The sequence below is a fragment of the Lycium barbarum genome, chromosome 2 (assembly GCF_019175385.1).
Source record: "Lycium barbarum isolate Lr01 chromosome 2, ASM1917538v2, whole genome shotgun sequence".
Lineage (NCBI taxonomy): Eukaryota > Viridiplantae > Streptophyta > Magnoliopsida > Solanales > Solanaceae > Lycium > Lycium barbarum.
This window is the reverse complement of record NC_083338.1, coordinates 140,330,274-140,352,601: the sequence shown is the minus strand read 5'-3', so window position 1 is coordinate 140,352,601 and position 22,328 is coordinate 140,330,274. Positions and strand designations below refer to the sequence as shown.

General features: G+C 35.2%; 2 protein-coding genes across 4 annotated transcripts; both read right to left on the bottom strand.

Moving 5' to 3' along the window:
• Nucleotides 1–1,048: 1,048 nt before the first annotated feature.
• LOC132627613 (ATPase family AAA domain-containing protein At1g05910) lies at nucleotides 1,049–12,039 on the bottom strand. Of its 3 annotated transcripts, none has more exons than XM_060343050.1 (11): nucleotides 11,845–12,039; nucleotides 9,142–9,407; nucleotides 8,419–8,520; nucleotides 6,449–8,257; nucleotides 6,180–6,368; nucleotides 5,937–6,079; nucleotides 4,361–4,606; nucleotides 2,863–3,049; nucleotides 2,113–2,178; nucleotides 1,768–2,017; nucleotides 1,049–1,585 (listed from the first exon to the last, which is right to left on the bottom strand). In XM_060343050.1, the coding sequence occupies exons 2-11, from the start codon at nucleotides 9,364–9,366 to the stop codon at nucleotides 1,212–1,214; spliced, it is 3,591 nt and encodes a 1,196-aa protein (XP_060199033.1). In that variant the 5' UTR covers nucleotides 9,367–9,407; nucleotides 11,845–12,039; the 3' UTR covers nucleotides 1,049–1,211. The 3 variants fall into 3 exon arrangements, with proteins under 3 accessions (XP_060199033.1, XP_060199034.1, XP_060199035.1); XM_060343051.1 differs by having other exon boundaries at nucleotides 9,142–9,402; XM_060343052.1 differs by having other exon boundaries at nucleotides 1,500–1,639.
• A 388-nt stretch (nucleotides 12,040–12,427) lies between these two features.
• Nucleotides 12,428–14,774, bottom strand: LOC132622981 (uncharacterized). The gene has a single exon (XM_060337675.1). It carries the CDS (start codon nucleotides 14,215–14,217, stop codon nucleotides 12,955–12,957), a length of 1,263 nt encoding a protein of 420 aa, XP_060193658.1. The 5' UTR covers nucleotides 14,218–14,774; the 3' UTR covers nucleotides 12,428–12,954.
• Nucleotides 14,775–22,328: the final 7,554 nt, after the last annotated feature.

Here is a 22,328-nt window from a genome sequence, read left to right as displayed (position 1 = left end):
TATCGTAAATATTATATATTTTTTGCATATTTATAAATATTATCTTAGTCTTTATTATCGTTTATAGTTTCACATCCTAAATTGATAATAAAAAAAAAAACGTGACACATTCGAAATAAAGTTAAGCATTAATTTAAAAATAAGACGAAACCCTAAAAGATAAATAACTTAAAGCTAATGAATCAAACAAAAAAGGACTTCGAGCACTTTTCAACCACTAAAATGACAATCCAAAGTATTGTGTATTCCTGATATATTGAGCCTATTTTATTAATTGTACAAATATAAGTAGGGTTCTATATAAAATATTGAAGTTCCGGAATCTCAAAGCATGATTAATATACGGCTAAACTACGTAAAAAGGAGTGAAATGTAGTAAGAGGCTGGTTTTGAAAAATAGCGGAGCGCTATAGCGCAGTAAAATACTGCACTATAGGTGAGAGACAAATTTCTATAACGCAGTAAAATACTGCGCTAAAGCACTCAACGGGTCCGTTAAGGTTAATTCCTATAGCGCAATATTTTACAACGCTAAAGCACTTAACGGGTCCGTTACGGTTAAATGCTTTAGCGTAGTAAAATACTGCGCTATAGGTAGTTTAGTAACATTTTTTTTTTTTTTTGGTATTTTGGTTCAAAATAGTTTTTTTGGGGCATTTTGGTTCCGGACTCAAGGAATTTCAGCCAAATCTCTGGTGTTCCCAGTTGTGCAGATTGAGCGTACAACCAGCTTTGAGAGTTGTACCAAGTCGTTGGGATTTGTTAGTTACAATGAAGCCAGAATTATGATCAAGTCCTGGATAGTTTTAATGTTTAAGTTACTGCTTTTACATTTCAGTCCCTTGTATTTATAATTTTGAACAGAGCCTGGTACTTCCTGCAGGCTGCAGCAAATGAAGCAGAGTCGATCTAAAAATAAAAATACTCTCTAGTGTCCTGTTTCAGTTACCCAATCATCTTTCATCTCACATGTGAAGTACTATTAAAGAATTTATCAGATGATGATTTTCCAAGGAACATCAGTACTGAGTGAAGTGCATAAAAGCAGTAGAGGGGGCAAGAAAAAAAACTATACTTTTCCTTCTCTTTTTTTCTTTTCTTTTTCCTGTGTAGCACAATAGATGCAAATTCGTTGACATCTCATGAGCAAATTAATAAATTGTTGAAACTAAAAATTAAAAAAAATTCATGGTTGAAAAATTGGTGCTACACTAAAACTTCAACGCATCCTCCGCAAATTTCAACATAAAACTCAAAATTGAAGTCTTAAGATCTTCGTTGGTCACGACAGTTTTTGTTTCAAAAATACCCTTCATGATGCGAGTGTATAATCTTTCCAGCTGAGGAATGCCATAGTTCTTTGTCCGCTTCACGAGTTGCTTCTTCACGGACTTGATTTTACTGGACAATTCTGCATCTGACATCGTAACATCTCGGGATGTGCATCCACTTGTATCTGGCACGTCTACAGGTTGATTCCCATCAGCAAGAGTGCTTTCTGGCCTTTGCTCTGAAGCACCATCTTCATGGTCATCAGATGACTTGGAAGGCAAGGAATCCTGATGTTGTAATTCATCATCTGGCACTGTAGCACAGACAGAACATCGTCAGCCACAAGAGGATTTTTTGTCCCAAAACACTACAGCAACCAGAAGGCAGCTATCAAAATATAATGTTTACAAGAAAAATATAACCTTTACAAGAAATATGTACCAGGAACAACTGGATCTCAATAACAGTTATTTAGCAAATACAAAACTTATTTACCCGAATGTGCAGAATCAGCATGTTTCTTGTGCCTTCTCAGTGCTTCATAGCTCTGACCTAAGTTGACTTCAGGCTGGACATTACGAAGGCGGGCACTAGCTCTAGTCATAGTAGTCGACTGTAAGACAGGAGTTTGTGGCAATGCATCTCCACCTAATTCATCAGGAACTGACACCGGACCCCCTTCAGCAGCAATCTTCTCACAGAAGGCAACTAAGGCAGGATCCATTTGGGAAAGCATTCCGTGTACCTGTAGAGAAAGACATAACACAATGTCAAAGACGAACTCAAACTATACAAGAAAGTACACCAAAGATAATTGGAGACCAGTAGCTGCGAACATACTGAATCTCGAAGTTCATGAGCTCTACTAACAATCCTCGCTCCATTGTAATCATCTCCATTGTACTTCTGCAACATAGTCTTACATCATCAAAATATGGCACCACATTGACATAAACTACTTATCCAATAATAGTCATTCATCCTTTGCAGTTCTTAATGTAAGTTGTACTTGGAAACCAGAATGAGGGGCAAATTTCACAGAAGAGAGTTGTTATAATCCACAAAAATGATGTAATTAATATTTAGAAAACCATGTTGATTCAGAACCTAATTTAATAATTTGTAACGAATAGACACCACATAGTGATTAGTTCAATTGCAGCCATAGTAACATCTTCAGTCAAGCAGTTGGAATATACTGCTAATAGAAGGGTAGCAAATCGGACAACAAAAGTTAATATGAAGATGAGATAATCAGCTTGGTCCATTTTAAAAGTGATTGATGCGGTGCTAACTTGTTACAGTTTTGAATAGGGTGGTTGGGTGGCGAAAATTGAAATACTATGGCAATATAGAGTTTCTTATAGACAATCAGATTTTGTACAATGGTCATCCCTAGCATCCTCCTGTTTTTAATAAACTTTTATTGACGAAGGCGTAAGTAGCCCTCACAAAAAGATACAAGAAGTTCCTAGCATCCTCCTACTACTAGCATGAAGAAATGTAGACTAAGAATTGCCAACCTACCATCCCAGAAGTCTGACGAATAGACATACAGAAAGATCAAAGGCGTTAGAGAGTAGCATCTACCTTTGCGTTGCTGACAATGAGATCAAAATCTTCTAAGAATGCTTTGGAGGTGATGTACTTCCCACTGTCTACACGCTGCAGCAGAGTTGCCATGTCCATTGGGTTCTGGATGATTGAACGATAGTTTGGAGCATCTTCATCCATTACTGGATAATGGAAGGCGCTAAACCGTTTATCGTACAGAATCCTGCATTGAATGATATGTGTTGGATGATCAAAATTTAACTTACATATGATGCTGTCATGACCAATAATTGAAGATAGGATGATCAAAATTTAACTTATATATGATGCTGTCATGACCTATTATTGAAGATAATATGTCACACCTAAACCTTGTACCAAAACTGAGAAAGACATCCACAAAACATGCAGAGGAGAAGGGAAAAGAAAATAACAAAATGAAAGAAACTATTAACAACAAAAAATGTGCAGATGAGCCAAATAGTTGAAGCGAGGACTAATGCACAAGGATGTGAAAACAGCAAAACAGAAGCAAAGGAAGGCCCTGCACCAACTTCACAAAAACAGCATAAAACCGATTTCTGAAAGACCATATCTCCAGCTGAATTTTTTTTCTAGAATTTGATGTGTGTCAACATGGAGGCAATCCTTTTATGAGAAACTTTTGGTTTGGGAGGAGGTTGATTTACCATGTAACACAATATGGGTTCCAAGTGTGCTGAGGAAGTTATGTTTTTTCACTAGGCTAGTCACTAGAGGGGTGATTTTGACAGTGAAAAATCTTAGAAAGCGGAAGGTTGTCTGTGTCAGTTGGTGTTACATGTGCAAGGAGGCGGGCGAGGATGTGGACCACCTTCTACAATGCGGACTTACCATGAGATTATGGTGGGATTTGTTTAAGTGGTTTTGCACTCCTCGGGCAATGCCAAGCACGGTGAAAGATTTGACATTCAGTTGGAAAAGTGTGTGAAGGAGGAGAAAACGAAGGGCTTGGAATGTGATTCTGCTTGTGTTAATGTGGGTAGTATGGAGAGAGAAATAGAAGAGCTTTTGAAGGAGTAGAGTCAAGTTTCTCCCAGTTGAGGAGTAGTCTTCGCTCCCTTATTTTCTTCTGCTGTAAGCAGAAGGTTCCTTGTTGTACAGATGATTGGGTGGAGTTTGTAGAGACTCATATTTTGTAGATTCTTTACCATTTGGTATATCCCTTGTATACGACCAGTTTGGCCATGTTTATGAATGAAAATACTTGATTAAAAAAACATGGAGGCAACTCCACAATAAGAGGGCGACGACTTCATCTAATAGAGTTTCTTATGTCCTGAACAACAAAAATTTCATGAAACATACATGCAAATACATTCAAACGCAACAACGAGACATTTTCCGCCATTTCAGTTTCTTAACACCGAATTAAGATTTAGTATCTGAAAATATAAGTATGTGGATATCACCATGAAATGTAGTTACTTCAACCAAATTTAGAAAACATGTTTTGAATTTCCAGCTAATACGATTTCTCAGATCAAATATATACCGGTTGCAGACATCACGGAGGCACATCCTCAATCGCCTAAGGGCATGGCCCTCAGCTTCAGCTTTGGCTTTTACTTCAGATGCCTTCGGTCCAGCAGACACCTTTGGCGCCTTTGGGAGTTCAGGAAGGGAGTCCAATTTACCGGACTTCTTTGTTGTAGCTTCAACTTGAATTGACAAAGCAGCTTCTATGAGACGATCAAAGAACAGAGACCTATCTTCATCTGATGGAGTATCCAAACATAAGCTGGAGATAAGGTACAGCTGTTAATACTACCTTGAAGATGGACTCATATATATCATTTATCAGGTCATTTACCAAAACAAAAAGAACAAAAATATATCTAATTCTATATCTATCCGCCCCCCAAAAGGATGCTTTGTACGAGCTTACACAATATAGGTTCTATGCAAGCTCCAAATTTTAGCAACAAAGCATATTATAGAGATCGCAAATGGAGGATCCCAAAAGAATATTAACACCTTCTGCAACGCAATTTTCAGTAACATTACTTTGTATTTCATTATCCATAAATCTAGTAATGCCCAGTTGTAGTCATCATTATCTTTCTGAAATGGAGTTGTCGTCCTCATTATCTCGTCCACCAACCGAAAGCAATACTACATCACCTGGACCCTCTATCATCATTGAATAAGGAGATCATATTCTTATAAGCAAATGTTATGGGATAATGCAAATAACACAACTTAACTAGTCAACAAAATACGTTATGCAGCATAGAGGCTTTCAATTTCTTTAAGGAAAAAAAACTAATAAGCATTTAAAAGTAGTTCGTGACCATCTTAAGAGAACGGAAGGCTCTATAGACCAAATCCCCTTTCAGCTTCCACCAATGGTACAAATAAGCAATGTTGTCAAAGCCAGATAAATTGCACAGGAAAGCTGTTTCAGAAGATCCATATTGCCTAGACGAAAGACAGCACAACTTTTCTTAAATGTAGCCAGAAGGAATTGAATATCATTAGCACAAAATTTTATGATACTATTCCATGATACCATCAAGGCAAAGAGCGCTCCTGCTAAACATACAAGACTACTTTCAGCTGCTTGAGATCACCACCAAACTCAATGTAATTTAGGCCCAGAGAGTATCCTTGCTTCTCCTTCTACCTACAGAACTTAGTCCCACAACCTTGCAAGAAGTGTGAAGTTTTGACCCCACAAAACTTTTAAGCAAGAACCATCTGTGACTGCAAACATCAGGTTTATCCAAAAAGGATAATACACTGTCCGTGATCTTCAGGATAAAAAGCTATACTTGCAGAAACCACAACATAGGCAGAGACCAATACCATCATTAATACAATTATTCCCTCTTTTGAGAACTAACCACAAATACAATAACATCATTGAATGCATTAACCTTCAAACAGAACCTAAAATGAAACTGTAAGCCAACTAAGATGAGGAAGTAAAATTTACAAGCAGCTGGTGAACAGGTAAGATAACAGATGAAATGAAGGTAAATAATAAGCATATCCAGAGTATGCAAAGAGAAACATGCTAATAATGAATAGACAACTAAAAGGTGGAGCTCAATTTGAACAAAGCATACATGCTATGGTGTGAAAATACTGAAGAAGGCTCATCAGGTAGTTCAGAAAGTGGTATTGATGAAGTCCCAAATAATAGTATAGGCAAGTCAGATGGGAGCTCTTCCAACAGCGTCCGCAGAACAGCTTTGAGCTGGTCGTGTGCCTGAGAAATAAGCAGGGTCAAGAAAATCATTTATGCACTAAAAATGTCAAAATGAAGCACCATAGAATGAGGAAAAGGAAAGATGTGAACAATAACTCACATTCTCCCACCAAAGATGGAAATGAGGTAAATAGAGAATTGACGGAGTTGTTCTCCTTGCTTCACTAAATATGTGAACTAATGCCTCCTCTGGTGTCTTCGCACCGGGATCAGAAAGAAGGGATGGAAGTCCAAGCGAATGAACAGGAAATTTTTCCAATTCATGTAAAATTGCAGGCCCTACATGATCCTGGAAAACTACATGAGTAAGTATATTTAGTGAAGTCCATATTTCTCCAACTCATAAAAGAAACGTCCAAAGTTAATTACCAGTCCAACACCTTCACTACCACATAGCAGAAGTCGAGGTCTGTACACAAGAGGAATAGCAGAGCCATAGGAGAGCATGGAAAGTTTACTCAATTCTGAAGAAACTGAAAGAGGAAAAATATCCGAAATGATGCTCATAGCTTTCCTGAGAGGTCCGTGCAGACAAGGTGCAACAACAGAAGATAATGGCCTTGAGTGCACAATTGAGCCTCTATGGGCAGCTGGAGTGATTGTCGTCATGGCCTCTAAAAAATGATACTTCTCCACCGTGACTGATTCAACATCTATCAAGAACTTGTCATCACTAGTGTAAACTTGAGGATACTTTTCACGGAATGCACGAATAGCAGCTTCTGTGCACAATGCCTTTAGATCAGCACCGCAATATCCCACACAACTAGCTGCAAGTTCCATTTTTAGCTCCTTAGAAGGAGGCTGTTTCCACTTCCTAGTGTGAATATCCAATATTTCAGAGCGTGCCTCAAGACCAGGTAGAGAAAAATTAAATTCACGATCAAATCTTCCAGGTCGCCTCAAGGCTCCATCAATGGCGTCAACCCGATTGGTTGCACCAATCAAGACTACTTGACCTCGAGAGTCAAGGCCATCCATCAAAGCCAGTAAAGTTGACACAATAGAGTTATGAATCTGCTCTTGCTTGCTAGACCTAACAGGAGCAAGTCCATCAATCTCATCAAAGAAGATGATGGAAGGCTGGTTCCTCTGAGCTTCTTCAAATAACAATTTTAGCTGTCTTTCAGCCTCGCCCACCCATTTGCTCAGGACATCAGCACCCTTCCGCATATAAAAACTCACTTTCTGGCCAGCCTTTGACGCAGCACAAGCTAATGCTCTAGCGATCAGTGTTTTACCTGTGCCCGGAGGTCCACACAATAAAACTCCCCTTGGGGGGGTGATGTTATAACTTGCAAAGAAGTCTGGATATAATAGTGGGAAAAATACCATTTCCTTCAGTGCATCTATATATTCAGAAAGCCCACCAATGTCATCAAAGCTTATCGTTTCATCCACTTGCAGCGGTTGAATATCAGCCCCTCCCTTGGAGCTTGGTCCAGCAGTTTGAATGCCAGATGTCAAATTAGCGGAAGCCTCACTTTGATGACCCCATCCAGATGCAGCCACATTTAATCCCCATGATGTTGTTCCTTGCATGTCTAATCCTCCTAATAGCCAAGGTGGTCCAGATCTGCTCCCACCTCTACCCCAAGGAATTGGAGGACCTTGGTCCAGCTCATCTACAAGAAGAGAATCATCAGAGTCATCACCTCGCGTCATCCGATGACGTTTATGGACTCGGGATCCTCCTCTTCTTACATCTCTGTTGACCTTGGTTCCCATTCCTTGCTGAAGTACCCTACGAGGAGATCTTGGCCTTTGTTTAACTCCTTCCATAGAAAGCCTGCGTACTTCAGCTCGGTTGCGGAGGTCATATCGCCTTCTACCGTCCTGTTCTTCACCCTCTTCATCATCACCATCTTCGTCGCCTTCATCTTCACCCTCATCCTCTCCATCACCGTCACCACCATCTTCATCCTCCGCCTCACCATCATCAGCATCATTATCATCTACATCATTTCCATTTTCAGGATCACCCTGGCCAATCTTCTCGTCAGAAGTATCTTGTTCATCATCAGACCTTAGATTTAACTGCTGTCTTGCAACTGCTCTTGCCCGACGAGGTCGTAATCCTGCACGACGAGGACGCAGTCCTTCACGTCGAGGCATGAGGTCATCCTGACTTGCACTGTTATTACCTACTCGGTTCCTAGAACTTCGATACTTTGGGCTCTGAAGCAAATTCACATTAAACCAATTTTCAAAATAACATCTACCACTTCACATAGTATGGCAAATTAGATGGAGTAATTCGATATTCATAGATGACTTGCTATATGCTATTTTACATTTTGAATTGGAAATTCATGCTAGCAAGACAATAGAAACCTTACCATCAAGTCATTATCCTCAGTTCCAGAACTATCTGTATATCCTTCAAGGTTCACAGAAATTCTCCTCTTTCTCGTAGAGCGTCGAAGGTTGGCAGCAACTGACTGCCAAAAAATCATTTTCAAACATCTTATAACTTGTATTTCAAACACCTTATAACTTGTTCTTTTTCTCCTAAATACGTTTTCAAAGACCTTACGAAATATGTGCAAATAAGAAGACAAATGTCATGAAAAGAATAGTAACAGAATCAAATGGGTACACAAAGGGAAAAAAAAGATTCCCAACCACACATAGAATAAGGTTAACTTGAGCAGATATGGACGAATTTGGTGGAGATATCGCCATCCAATGCCATACACAGAATTATCTAATCATGAAAATTAACTAAATAGGCACCATGGTGTTACCAAAATACAACATACACTGTATTGTAACGATTCTATAAGTAGTGACATTAGTTAAATCCAACTGAATATCAGATATCCTCCGTTCACTAACATTTTTGATAAGTATATAATCCTCCGTTCACTAACATAAGAGTGAAAAAGAAGACAATGTAGTACAATCTAAGATATGTTCACTAGCCAAATTGTCGTTTCAGATTAAACTTAAATACATAAGCAGATCTTGAGTTTTAGGAACCACAAAAAAGGAAGATGCACTTTGTGCACAAGATGCCATACATAATCAACAGAAGACAGAAAAACAAGAAAAAGCCATACATCTGCATTTTTTGTCCGCACTGGCCGACTACCAGGACGCAACATCTTCGCAATCTGAGATGCCGCAGTCCTTGTCTTGGTCTTGCTTCTCTTAGGGCGGATCATCTTTGGAGTATAATACAAGTATGGGCGACCATACAATTTTGGCCTTCGTCGAAGCCTGTCACTTGTACGAACTGGCCCTGAAACAGCGTCATCAGCTTGACCAGATCGTTTAGAATACATTTTGGTTACAAATATTTCCCCATGGAGATATACCCTCTACCCTACACATGCAGATCAGACTGTCAGCAAACCGCAGATTCAACATCCACATAAGAAGCATAATACTGCATATCTACTTGTCTAAAGAATAGGAATGGTTCATGCGCTTCACCTAATCCAGAACATGATTATACTAGTAGACACAACAAAAGGCATAAAAGGTACAATTTTCTGCTCAATGCCTGGTAAAAGGAGAATGTAACATAAAAGAACGACGAATTAGGATTTAAAATATTATGTTATAATACATTTCTGATCTTGTTAAATAAAGGTAATACCCTCCATTCAATTGAATGACATAGTTTGAATTCAGTCATTTCAACTATTTATTGCCCGGTGATACAGCATAAAATAAATGGTAACCATTATTACAGTGTTGATATTCCAAGAGATTGAAACCGGGATAGATAGTCCACCACAGTGTTTCTGGAAGCGTGAAGCAGTAAAAAGCGATGAGGCCCCGCTTCACGCTTCAAGCAAAGCATGAAGCGAAGCGCTCGCTTCATTGAAGTGAAGCGCAATTTTCTAAAAAAGACCAAAATTAACCTTGCACAATTAAATTAATAAACTAAAATGACAAACTCAATTAATTAAACTCCAGCAAGCAGTCCAGACCAGCTCAGAGAGGAAAAATAAGAAAGACAAAGAAATCAGACCTTTGTTATTGTTCTTTGGAACACCCAACAGCAGTGTTATCAAAGGCGAAAAACGCAAAAAAGCACTAAGGGGCTTTAAGCACAAAAGCGCAAATAAAGCGTGAGCTTTAATGAAGAAAGGACCAAATAGAGAAGAAATATAAATACGTACTTCTACTCCAAGACTAATAACTTAAGCATGAATAACAAATATATGGACAAAGAAGTTTAAAAAAAGAATTACGATAAAAGGAAATATCAATTGTTTAGTGTCGACTCTTTAGGATTACGCTCATTGGCAAGGGAAAGTATGGCTTAGAGCCTTGATGACGACACTGAAGCGTCCGTTAAGCGAGGCGAAGAGTTCAACATGTTTTGCGCCTCGCTTCAGGGCTTAAGCACACCTTTGACTAAAAGGGTAATTTGACCAAATTATCCTTACTTATTCTTTGATCTCAATTTAATACTATTATCTTCTTCAGCACATTAATCTCTCACCACATTTATTAAGGGTAAAAGTGAAAACTGATAGTTAATTATATCAAAGTTTTTTAAAATGACAACTATTTAGACCATCTATTTTTAGTAAGGACGACACGTAAAGTGGACCGGAGGGATTACTAGCATTATGATAAATTTGGATGTTAGTTTAAGATATATTTTTTTTAATAAGAAGGTAAAAGTTTTATTGACAAGTACCAAGGAGGCGGAGATAGGATTTTGAGTTTATGGCTTCTAGATTCTAGGAAAGAAAAAGTTACTAAGTTCTTGATAAATTATTTATACATGCTAAGCGGTTTTGTAATACAAATACAAGATTTACGCCAACGCTATTGGGTAATGCCGAACCCGTAGGCAAAAAGGCTAGCTCCTCCCTCGCAAGGAGGTACTGCAGAAGTACGATGGGAGCTCTTCTCCTTCTATAGAATGAAGGAGCACATAAGATCAGACAAAGAAATAAAATCAGTAACTGTTTTCCTCTTACACCAGAAGTACAAATTCTTAACACATTTAGATTTTACAGAGGACATATGTATTTTCTTTCTACAAAAGTATGTACGATATCTCTCAAGCTAATTACACTATAGACTTCAACCTGTAGCAGTTGAATTTGCGGGAAAATGAGTCCTTTACGACACTACTACCCGGGAGATCCATGTATAACTTTGAAATCTATCCTCATTGGTAACCCACCCCCCCCCCCCCAACCCCAGATCAGATTTTAGTAACTGAATTTAGTGCAAGAGCAACCTTCAGGCAATCAAATGCAACATAAACCCATATGCGTACGTAACTGATTTACATAGCCACTCATCCTTCCTTTTGACAAACACCTGGAAATTCTTAGTCTCTGATGAATCCTTTTCTTTTTATGATAAGTTAATGTAGTCTCTCAGAAATCAAGCCACCCAGAAAGCGAAGGGCGAATTCAAAAAATGATGTCTCCCAACGTAGTAACAAAATCATCATTTTCCCTAACAAATAACATCAATTCCCTCCTTACACTTTCCTAATTCAAAGATGCAACTTTTGTAAAGAAAAAAAAAATTGAATTCATAAGTCTCAAAAACCCTAAAGCAAACAAAACAGGGCAAAAGCGTATCAAAACAACACACCTTAAAGCGCCACACAAAAACCAAACCACAACAAGCATGCAAAAAGTGATTTAATTTACCACAACCTAGGGTTCAATTTGAGTTCAAATACAAGTACTTAAACAGCATAAAAACAACGTCAATGCATCATACAAGGCATAAACAAATATTAAAAAAAGATAAGGTCTCAACAGAGAAAGCTATCTCACCAGAGAGGCGAAAAAACAGAGAAGTAAACAAGTGGACACGTGGAGTGAAGTGAAGAGATGAAACTTCAAATGTGAATGCAACAATTCGATCGAAGCTCCGGTTAAACCCCACCGTCGCCGGCGTAGGAGAGCAAAGAGGGAAAGACTGACTGAGGAACTGCTGCTGTTGGCAACGAGGAAACGAAGAACCAATGTGTACGTTTCAGTTTGTTTATATAGAGCGGGGTGGACTCAAACGGGTCGGATCCGACCCGTTATATATTAGTGGTATTTTATTTTTATTTTTAAGAATGTGCATGTACGTAGTTCGGGTTATTTAAACGGAAAATTAAGATTCAAATATATTTCTAAAGTTTGTCGGTTTGTCTTATATATGTCATCTGTTAATTTGTCGGTTCGTAAGTGGCCCTGTTATTATTTTTTGTCTCAAATATATCGTTCGCTAGTCTTTTTTCAAGACACGTATGAGTATCTTTTGAGCTTTCTAATTTCTTAAAATTTGAATATTTTTAATTGTTCGATGATATGTTTCAAGTTATTGAATTTGTCTCTCTGATTCCATAGCTTAACATATATAAGAAAACGCAAATTTAGACATTTTACTTTGTATAAGTATTGGCTGTTGATTTGTCTATATAAGTAGTAAATTTTGAAATATTTTTTTATAAATTTAATCGAGATAAAACAATTTATTTAAATGAAAGAAAAAAAAAACAGGAAAAAAAAAGACACACCTTCGCTCCTTAATAACTCAACTTTTTTTTTTTCAAGATCAACGCACCTAGTATGTTATAACAATGGAAAAAAAATACAAGAAAAGATACGAGAGTAATTAGTCATTCACTATGACATACTTTTAACATCTTTTGGCACCCTATTAACATATCATTTTGCTGAACAAAAATAATTCCAAACTATACATCAAATGATCCAACAAAATATGACGTCAAAACCTCACTTCCTAATCTTCACATCTTTCCCGTATACCTCTTTATACGATCAGATCATTAATAAGATAATTGCAAATAACTTTTCATAATAAACGTCGATTAGCAACTTGATAAAAGCTTTATACCGTTTATAATGTTAGTCCTATGTGACACAAATTTTTTAACCCCACCATTGGTGCACAGCAACACCTTCATCCCTCAACATACCATACAACGATAAACATTCCCAATATGCCCTCCTACTTTTCTTTTTATCACCTTTTTTCACACCTTGATGCTTACACTCCATGAAAAGTTCATCAACTAACTTAATTGCTTTGTTCCTTACCATTTCTTCCACCACTTCAGCTTCTGCTTTCATTACAACATACTCATTTTCCTTCACATTCTTCTTTAACCAATCTGACATTCCAATCAATGGTGCATTTGACTCTTTTGTCACTGTTTCAATTTTGAATATCTCGAATTTCGTATTTCTAGTTGGATAATGCTTCGAAAACCAACTAGAATCGCCTGATGCTTCGTTTTTATTTTGTAAACCAACATCAATAAATACCCTTCGTGGGTAGCTTTCAAGGGGAATGTCCATCAACTCTGGCAAATAACGAGTTCGTTTAAGATATCTACTCGATTTTCCTGATGCCGCTCTTGGTGGTTCGAGTAGTACGTCTTCTAGTTTTTTTAATGCATCCTCTTTCGCGTTTGGACCAAAATTGCACAATTTTCGATGATGATGTGCCGTAGTTGTTGATTTGGTAGAGACAAATGAACTTGTCTTTCGCATGGCTATAATTGTGGAATCGAATTTTCTTACGTAGACAACTTTGTAATTTGATGGTTGCGAAAATGTAATCATAGTGTCGTCGCTAATTAGTTGGATAGTGACGATACCACCTACCCTCATAGCTCGATCGACAATATTGAGAGATTTGGAGGAGTCATAGGGAATTAGTGCAAAGTCATAAGTCTCTTCTTTACGTGCCAAATTTGAAAGAGAAATCAAATCCATGTTGTAATCACTTGTAACTTGAGAATTGTAGATAACTTCTTCATTTCCATTGGTAATAAGTAGGGATTTGTCCCCTGTTTTGAGAAGGCCTTCATTGGCCAAATCATGAAAAATTAGAGGCAAAGACTCTGATTTAATCGGATTATAATTAGCCATGTGATCAGCTTTAGAAACATTGATATATCCATAGCTAGATGTTAATCCCCTGATTATCGTGTTAATCCAGGGGAAAGAGAGAATAACCAATCCCAAAATAGCAACTTGAGAAATCAACTTCAAAACCCACAAATGGTTTAATTTAATAATGACCAAATGCGTATCACCATAAAAGCCTAATGCATCCATATATAGGCTTTTCATTTTGTCTTGTTTGGTATGAGAACCATGCAACAAATTCATTGCCTTATACCTCATTTTGTCTTGTTTGAGCGGGACGATCGATTTAATCCCGCCTCCACCCTTAATCGGATCTCAAATGTTCAATGGAATTCCCCGAAGAATTTTCGTTCTGTTGGTGTGAATCTGAATCAATCGGGCCAGTAAGCAAAAGAAGAAAGTTCAAAAAGGTTGAAGGTGTGAACAATTTTTGGAAAAGAGAACATGCAAATAATTAATTCAATCTAAAGAGCAAAAGGGAAGTAGCTAGAGGTGCAAAATGGCTATAATTTTAACGAGTGCAAAATCTAGAAGCGGTGTGGTTTCCACCCACGAGGGCAACACGATTACTTTGCAATCTTGACCATAACCACATTAATTCTTGTAGCCTTTGAACCTCCATTTCCTAAACTATAAAAATCTCCTTCCTTTGTAAAGTTTTCAGATCAACATGACTATTTTTTTCAATCTACCTCATGATGATCTACTAATATTTTCGCAATTGATCTGAAGGAAAATAAGGAAGGAGGAATTAGTACAAGAGAAAAAGACTAAAGACTTTATTCTTTTTTGAGTTTTTTTGTTCTTTTATGATTTCTAAATGTTGGTGTTGTTCTTCCTTTTAAAAGGCTTTATAGCAACTAATATAGATAAATGAGATAAGACATTTCTTGTTTGAAAGAATGGTTGGTAATGCGGAAATTTCTAGCTTAAAAGGAATGGTGAAAATTTGTTTACTATGTTGACCAATTTGGTTCAAGGGAATGAACAAACAGATATGGAAGGTTAGTATTAACTATTTCATTATAACCACTGAACAAGAATTTGTTATACGTGTTGGTGCGTCATAACTTGTTATCATATTGGTAAGGAAGCACCAATCTATTGTAATTTGCTTTGCGAGATTAAGTTCTATTTCATTATCGGTGTAAAATTTATTTATACAATCAGGTAATTACAAGTGGACTAACTTCTTCTTTTTTAATAAATATTCATTAGAATCTGATAGCTAACCTGCTAGTTCTTACTTTCGATTACTTTGGCTAATGATTTTGTTTACTCTTGTTAATGATGTTCGAACTGGTCGATAATTCCATGCCCTTATCCTTTGTTTCATGTCTTCCTAAATTTCCTAAATAAGTACTTTATCCTTTAGCAAATTAACCAAGGACCTTAACTGTATAAATATAAGACATTTACTTCCAAGTATATGTTTATTTGAGATCTAAAAATAAATGGAACAATCAGACTCGGACATGCGTCTCAAGGTATCTACGATCTAGTTGTTTCAACATCTTATGCTCTCAATTCCCTAGTATATTCATTGTCGACGTGATCATTCTTCTCTAACTACTCTGAAACAAGATAGTTTTGGGTTTCTATATCGTTGTAAATCAGTCAACTAATTAGAGCGTTAATCCTACAAAAATTGGCAAACGAGCTTTCACACTTTACTAATTAATCCATTTATATTTTCCCGTCTTTGCTTTTTCATCAATTGCTTCCACTTCATCAAAACAGTCTCGTCATTCAATAAGATATGTTTTTAAATAATATACTCGACACATAAATGGTTATGACCCGGGGGGGGGGGGGGGGGGGGGGGGGGGAGCTAGTTGGAGGGTAAAGGAATTCAATTGCTCAGTCAACGAATTATATTGTGTAATAGAGTGGGGAAAAAAAATTTAATTATATATAAGTTGTTGAATTTCCTTAATTTAAGATTCAATATAGTGATAAAGGAGATCAAAAGTTAATTTTAATCATAGTTTAAATCTCCATTGTGACATTTTAGATTTTTTTTTAATCCTCTCGTATAGATTTCTAACTATACTAATATTTTACTTCCTTTCTAGAGTAAGGATTCATAGGGAACAAAACAGAATATATAACAAATTAACAACGGTATGGTTATGATAGATTATTGAGAAAACAAAAAAAAAACTTTTAGTTTGACAGCATGATGCATGTGAACTCATAATCACTCAATTTTGATTTGTCTTTCAAAAGTCACTCAATTTTGATTTGTCTTTCAAAAGTCATTCAACTTTGGGTAAGTGGTCTCTATAATCACTCAATTTTGTTTTGTCTTCTAAAAGTCACTCAACTTTAGGTAATTGACCTCCATAGTCACTCAACTTTGAGTAATTGTCCTCAATAGTCATTTTAGCCGGTTACAATTTTTTTTTTAAATATCTTAAAAAATTAAAATCAATAATTAAATTTATTTATTTATGATCCAATTCATCATAATTAGTGCATATAATGCTAGAGTTTAGGATATTATTTATCATTAATACATAAAAATAATGAACTTAGACAATGTATAAAATTTCTAACTTTAGAACCCAACCTTCTTCAAATATTCTTAAAATTAGAAATTCAGGTGAACCCTAACTCTTAAAATTAGAAATTCAAGACATTGGGTTCTTTTAGTTGGGAGCCACTCCCGCTCAAGTTCTTTGTTTTTGTTGATAAGGTTATAAAACTCCCGCTCAAGTTCTTATTAAGAACCTTTCCTTTGAATATCTTAGAGGTTATGATTTATTTTGTGTTTATTGACTCACTTATTTAATTTGATAGAATTTTATATTCTTAGAATAATTTTTTATGCCTTGCAATTTACTTGAGATATATTGTCTAAGTTCATTATTTTTTTTATGTATTAGTGATGAATAATATCTTAAACTTTAGCATTATATGCACTAATTATGATGAATTGGATCCTAAATAAATAAATTTAATTATTTAATTTAATATTTTAAGATATTATTTAAAAAAATTATAACTGCCACGTCATTAAATATGTACCGGAAATTATATTTCCTACTAAAATGATTATGAAGGTCAATTACTCAAAGTTGAGTGACTTTTGAAAGACAAAACAAAGTTGAGTGACTATAGAGGTTACTTATCCAGAGTTGAGTGACTTTTGAAAGATAAATCAAAGTTTAGTGACAATGATGGTCAATTAACCAAAGTTGAGTGATCATATAAGCTTTTAACTAGAACATGTTTATGGCATGTTTTTCTTTTTCATTTTTTTCAGCAACTATTTTGCATCATCTATACCGCATAACAATGGAAACTAAGCTTCATTAGCCATAATTTCTTGAATAGCATTCAAAATTTAATTGAAAATATACTCAAAATTAACTTGTAGTTACCTAATAGAATATTATATCATGACGATATGTACGCTTCCACTCGTCATTCAAGTTCCTTGCAATTGTTACTTTCTTTGAGTCTACTTCTTTTGCTTATATAATTAAAATCCTTTGATCCTTTTGGGTTGAGTAACGAACTTAGAAGTGAGTTATCACCCTCATCTTTGGTTTTACTACCATGGTCTTCTTGAAAAAAATGATTTGCTTATTGTTCAACAGAAAGGTATTCAATTACTGAATACACTCGTTCCTCTCCTCTTATAAGTAATCGTCTTTGTATAACTTTTCATTTGCACCCTATTCTGCCTTTGTTCCTTCCTTGAACTAGATCTATTTCTATTTCCTATGTCTTTTAAAGGCAGTGTAAATAGAGCATGAATTTCATTCTGGTGGTACTTCAAAATAACTTCTTGGAGTCGAAATAACTAATTAATGCCTACTTGCACTTACAATTTCAAAACCAAATAATTAATGGCCTTAACATCTTGAGTTGAAATGAGGAATTTACTTATCACACAGTTTGAAGTGTCTAAGTTTTGTTCTGTCAGCTGGTGGCCACTGGCATAAAGTCATTCCACTTTCATGTTAATATTGAATTTTAAATTGATAATGAAACATCTATATATATGACATCTATCACTAAAACATAGAAAACAAAATAGCTGCTATATGAAACTTTTAGCTTAAAAATACCAATACTTTTCAAACCATGATGTCTTCCTGTTAATGAACTGTGATTTTTTTAGGAGTTTATTCCTTTTTCTCACTCTAATTAGTATATGAATTCACGTTGATGTTAGCTAATCATGTAAAAATAAAATATCTTAAAGTTTGTTAATTTTAATGATAAATGGATGCTTGATCCTGAAGAGAACTCCGTCATAACTATGAGTTCACAGTAATTGTTGAATAGTTGAAATATGCCTTGAAACAATTGAATCAGATTGTCTGTATCTTGCTTAACAAGTAATTTTGCCTTTCACATTGGTAGCTATTCTAATTTAATCATCTTTTGGGCTACTCTAATAGTGTGTATTTTGATCAGATGGCAATGATGTCGGAAGGTTCAGCCCAAGGATTGTCCATGGAGACTAACAGGATGTCTGAAAAGCAGAGTATTTATGAGCTCCAAAGAACAAATTATCTATTTTCTTTTGTGACTTCACTCTAATCTCCCCATTTGTGAGGCTGGGATCGTTTCTACTTTCATTGAATTCGAGCTCCCTTTAAAGTATTTATTAAGTCATAATTACTTGTTGAATGCCCCTCTTGAACTCATTAAATGTGCAAGGCCAACATGCATCACCATATGCAGTCTCTTCTATTATTGTTAGATAGATCTATATTTGAAATTAATATATCAGTAAATTAATAACGAGGGGGTATTTACTTTTATGCATCCTGTATTCAGAATAAATGGAGTAATTTAGCATTTGGAGTTACAAATTAAGGCAAGCAAAGTGAAAATGTGTAAAAAAGGGACTTGTTTTATATTGACTAGTTTGGTAAAGACACTGGATAAATTATTTATGGTATGGAATTACTTTAAGCTCAACACATTCAATTTTAATTTATATTGAAACATGTGGAGTTCATTTAAATATGGCTGCACTTTGATTTGATTTCTCACATCTTAGTATAATATTTTTAGCTTTGTTAGTTGATGCAGTTTGTCCAGGAATGATTTTAAGTTGGTGTGCATAGAGTATTACTGCACACAGTAGTCCTTAAAAGTTGCTCCTTGCTGTTTTCTCTTATCTCAACTGGTTGATTCGCCTATAGGTTTACTAGTCCAAATGTCTTTTAAGTTTTTACGCTGTATTATGCCGGGAAATGGAAAATCTGGATATCAGACACAAATAATTAAGGGGAAATTTAATAAATATACGATTGGGTCACTTACATTGCAAAAAAAATAGCTCAAAACTTATATTGCAAAGCTCTAATCAAAACTCCCCTCTTCTCCCCTCTCTCTCCACTGCCTCCTTCTTTTTCGTTTTTTTTTTTAATTTTTTTTTATTGGAGTTCGCCACTGCCTCCTTTTTTATTTTTTTTTAAAAATGTTTTTTTTTAATAGAGTATTATAATTCATATACGCATATACACCCATATACACTCATATACAATACTATACAACATTATAATCCATATACTCATATACAATATTATGCACTCATATACAATATTATACAAAAATTATAATCCATATACCCATATACATTCATATACACCTATATACAAATATTATACACCCATATACAATATTATAACCCTTATATCCATATACACCCATATATACCCGTATGCAATATTATACACTCATATACATTCATATACAGTATTATACACCCATATACAATATTATAACTCATATATCCATATACATCCATATACACTCATATACAATATTATACAAATATAATACACCCATATACAATATTATACAATATTATAACTCATATATCCATATACACCCACATACAATATTATACACCCATATACACTTATATACACCCATATATAGTCATAGCCGGAGTTTCATTCTCCGGCATATACACCCATATACACCGACATACAATATTATACACTCATATACAATCATCGCCGGAGTTCCGTTCTCCGGCGAACTCCAACACCACCACAAGAAACAACTGTTCAAACATCAAAGCTCTGGTGTGACAAAGGGAGAGGGGAAATTAAAAAAAATTAAAGATCCGATGCGATAGAAGGAGATGGGAAATTATAAAAAAAAAACAAAAAAACAAAAAAACAAAAAAAATTAAAAAAAAAAAAAGAAAAGGAGGCAGTGGCGATTTTTTTTTTTTTAAATAATAATAAAAAATAAAAAAATAAAAAACGAAAAAGAAGGAGGCAGTGGAGAAAGAGGGGAGGAAGAGGGGGAATGAATCATTTTTTGAAAAGTAATTTTTGTTTAAAGCTATTGTGGGCAAGAAACTCAAATATGGGTTAAATTTGGTAGCATTGGTACCTCAATTAATACTGAGTGTAATTATCTCAATAATTAACTGCTAATCCTGTTGAAAGCTATACACGTCGTAGATGATCAACATCAGTAACAAGAATGACCTATTTAACTTGTCTATAATTGTGACTGTAAAGACCCTCTACAAAGTACAGTAGCCAATTTTACTGTTTTAAATGGTTAACTTTTTCAATTTCAGGAAATTGAATATGAAAAGAGAACCAATGCAAAGCTAGCCTGAATCTCTCAAAGCTTAGCCATTATATCACCATCGTGCCAAGACTTCGCCACCACCCCGTTTTCCTTAATATCCAAGTCAGCTGTGCTGGGAGGAACATTAACAGGGGAGCAATTGAAGAACCCATGAGGCTGCATAATGAAGAACATTGATTAACAGATGCAGAGGAAAAGGAAAAATATGGAGAAAGAGTTTGAAATTGATTTTCTTTCCACAATTGCTATAGTAATCGCCCAAAATCTTGAACCAAAATTTGGTGGTTCTTTAGGGCCTGAACCCCCTAACCCACCCCACCCAAACGAAAAAACATATAACCTAGAAAATCTATATATAATATAAAGTTAGGCATACATAAGGTGATGTGACACTTCTTTATGGCCTAGAATGCTATTTATCTTTTTTTTCCTTTTTTTTCTATTTTTTCCATTTATGTGCCATGTCAAAAAAAGCTCAAAAGACACTCCTTTAACTTTCTTAATTAGTAACTAATTTTATCCAATTGATGGGATCACTAATTAAAGGTTGTAATTTTATTATCTAATTAATTATGTGAAATGTGCTTATTAGGTCTAATAAAATTAAATAATCCAACAATTAGCCACATTTAGAGCACTATTTTTTTTGCTTCTGTTTTAGAGCACTATTTCAATATCCATTACAACATGCTTATGGTGGAATGAAACGGCAGAAGCTTTAAATTGTAATAAACTCATATATTAAGAAATAAGAAGTTATGGAGAAGTTACGGAGATGAAAAGTTATTAAGTTTTGAAGATAGGCTATATAATATCCATACTACAAATAAAGACCAAAGCAATATCGGTTTTTCAACTTTCTTGTAAGCATTATGGGTGCTTTAAAAAACATGTAAATGAGTGGTTTATTAATCCAAATATCCAGACTATAAATAAAGATCAAGACTGATCAGTTTTCCAACATTCTTGTAAGCATTTCTGCATTTAGCGTTTTCTCTTTATGCCAATCATTTAGACGTTAGCTTCACAAAGGTAATCACATGAGATTATCTAATCTCTTGAAGGTTATTTGAATTTGTTTTCTGTTTAATTTTATATGTATAATGTTTTTTCTTTATAAGTTTGAAATTTAATTTTCATCACAATATGCTTGCTTTTAGTTTTTGGTATTATAAATATCTTACATCTTGATACCTATATTTGCATTAAAGAAAATACGTTTATAGTAAAAATCTTAGAGGTCTCTTTTAGATTCCCTAAACATTGTGGTTGTTCTCCTCCCTCGAATTAATTTTATTATTGTGTAGTAATGTGCTGAGGGTAGGTTATCAAAAAGACAAAAACGTTAAGGTTTTCTCCCTTCCCTTTAATTAATTTTATATTAATGGGTATGATTGTGCCAAAGATATATAGGAGATAAAAAGACAAGAACTAACCTATGCCTCATACTGCCAAGCTATTCAATATGGAGTATGATTCATCTATTTTAGCTCCAATAGTTAGAAATTCTCCAGCATGAGGTTCACTGTATTTTTTGTTTTTTACTTTGCATTGTAACAATTTGTTTAGTGAGTTTTATGTGTTAGTAGATTTTTATCTTGGTTGATCTTACATGTACCAATTTCTTTAGGGGCAAAGGTTTGTCAATGTTTGAATTGAAAAGATACTTTTTTGTCACACAATTTCTTACTCCGTACGTATTTACTAAGTTTTGATGACTCGTGCCATGTCATCTGCATCGAGAGTCTGGTATACTCGATGATATCTCTCTCAACTTTGGTTGCATT

Coding starts and splice junctions, on each gene's coding strand:
- LOC132627613 (XM_060343050.1), bottom strand. CDS start 9,366: ATGTATTCTAAACGATCTGGTCAAGCTGATGACGCTGTTTCAGGGCCA. Junction 6,080..6,179: donor TCCATCTTTGGTGGGAGAAT/GTGAGTTATTGT, acceptor CTTATTTCTCAG/GCACACGACCAGCTCAAAGC. Junction 2,018..2,112: donor CTCATGAACTTCGAGATTCA/GTATGTTCGCAG, acceptor CTTTCTCTACAG/GTACACGGAATGCTTTCCCA.
- LOC132622981 (XM_060337675.1), bottom strand. CDS start 14,217: ATGAGGTATAAGGCAATGAATTTGTTGCATGGTTCTCATACCAAACAA.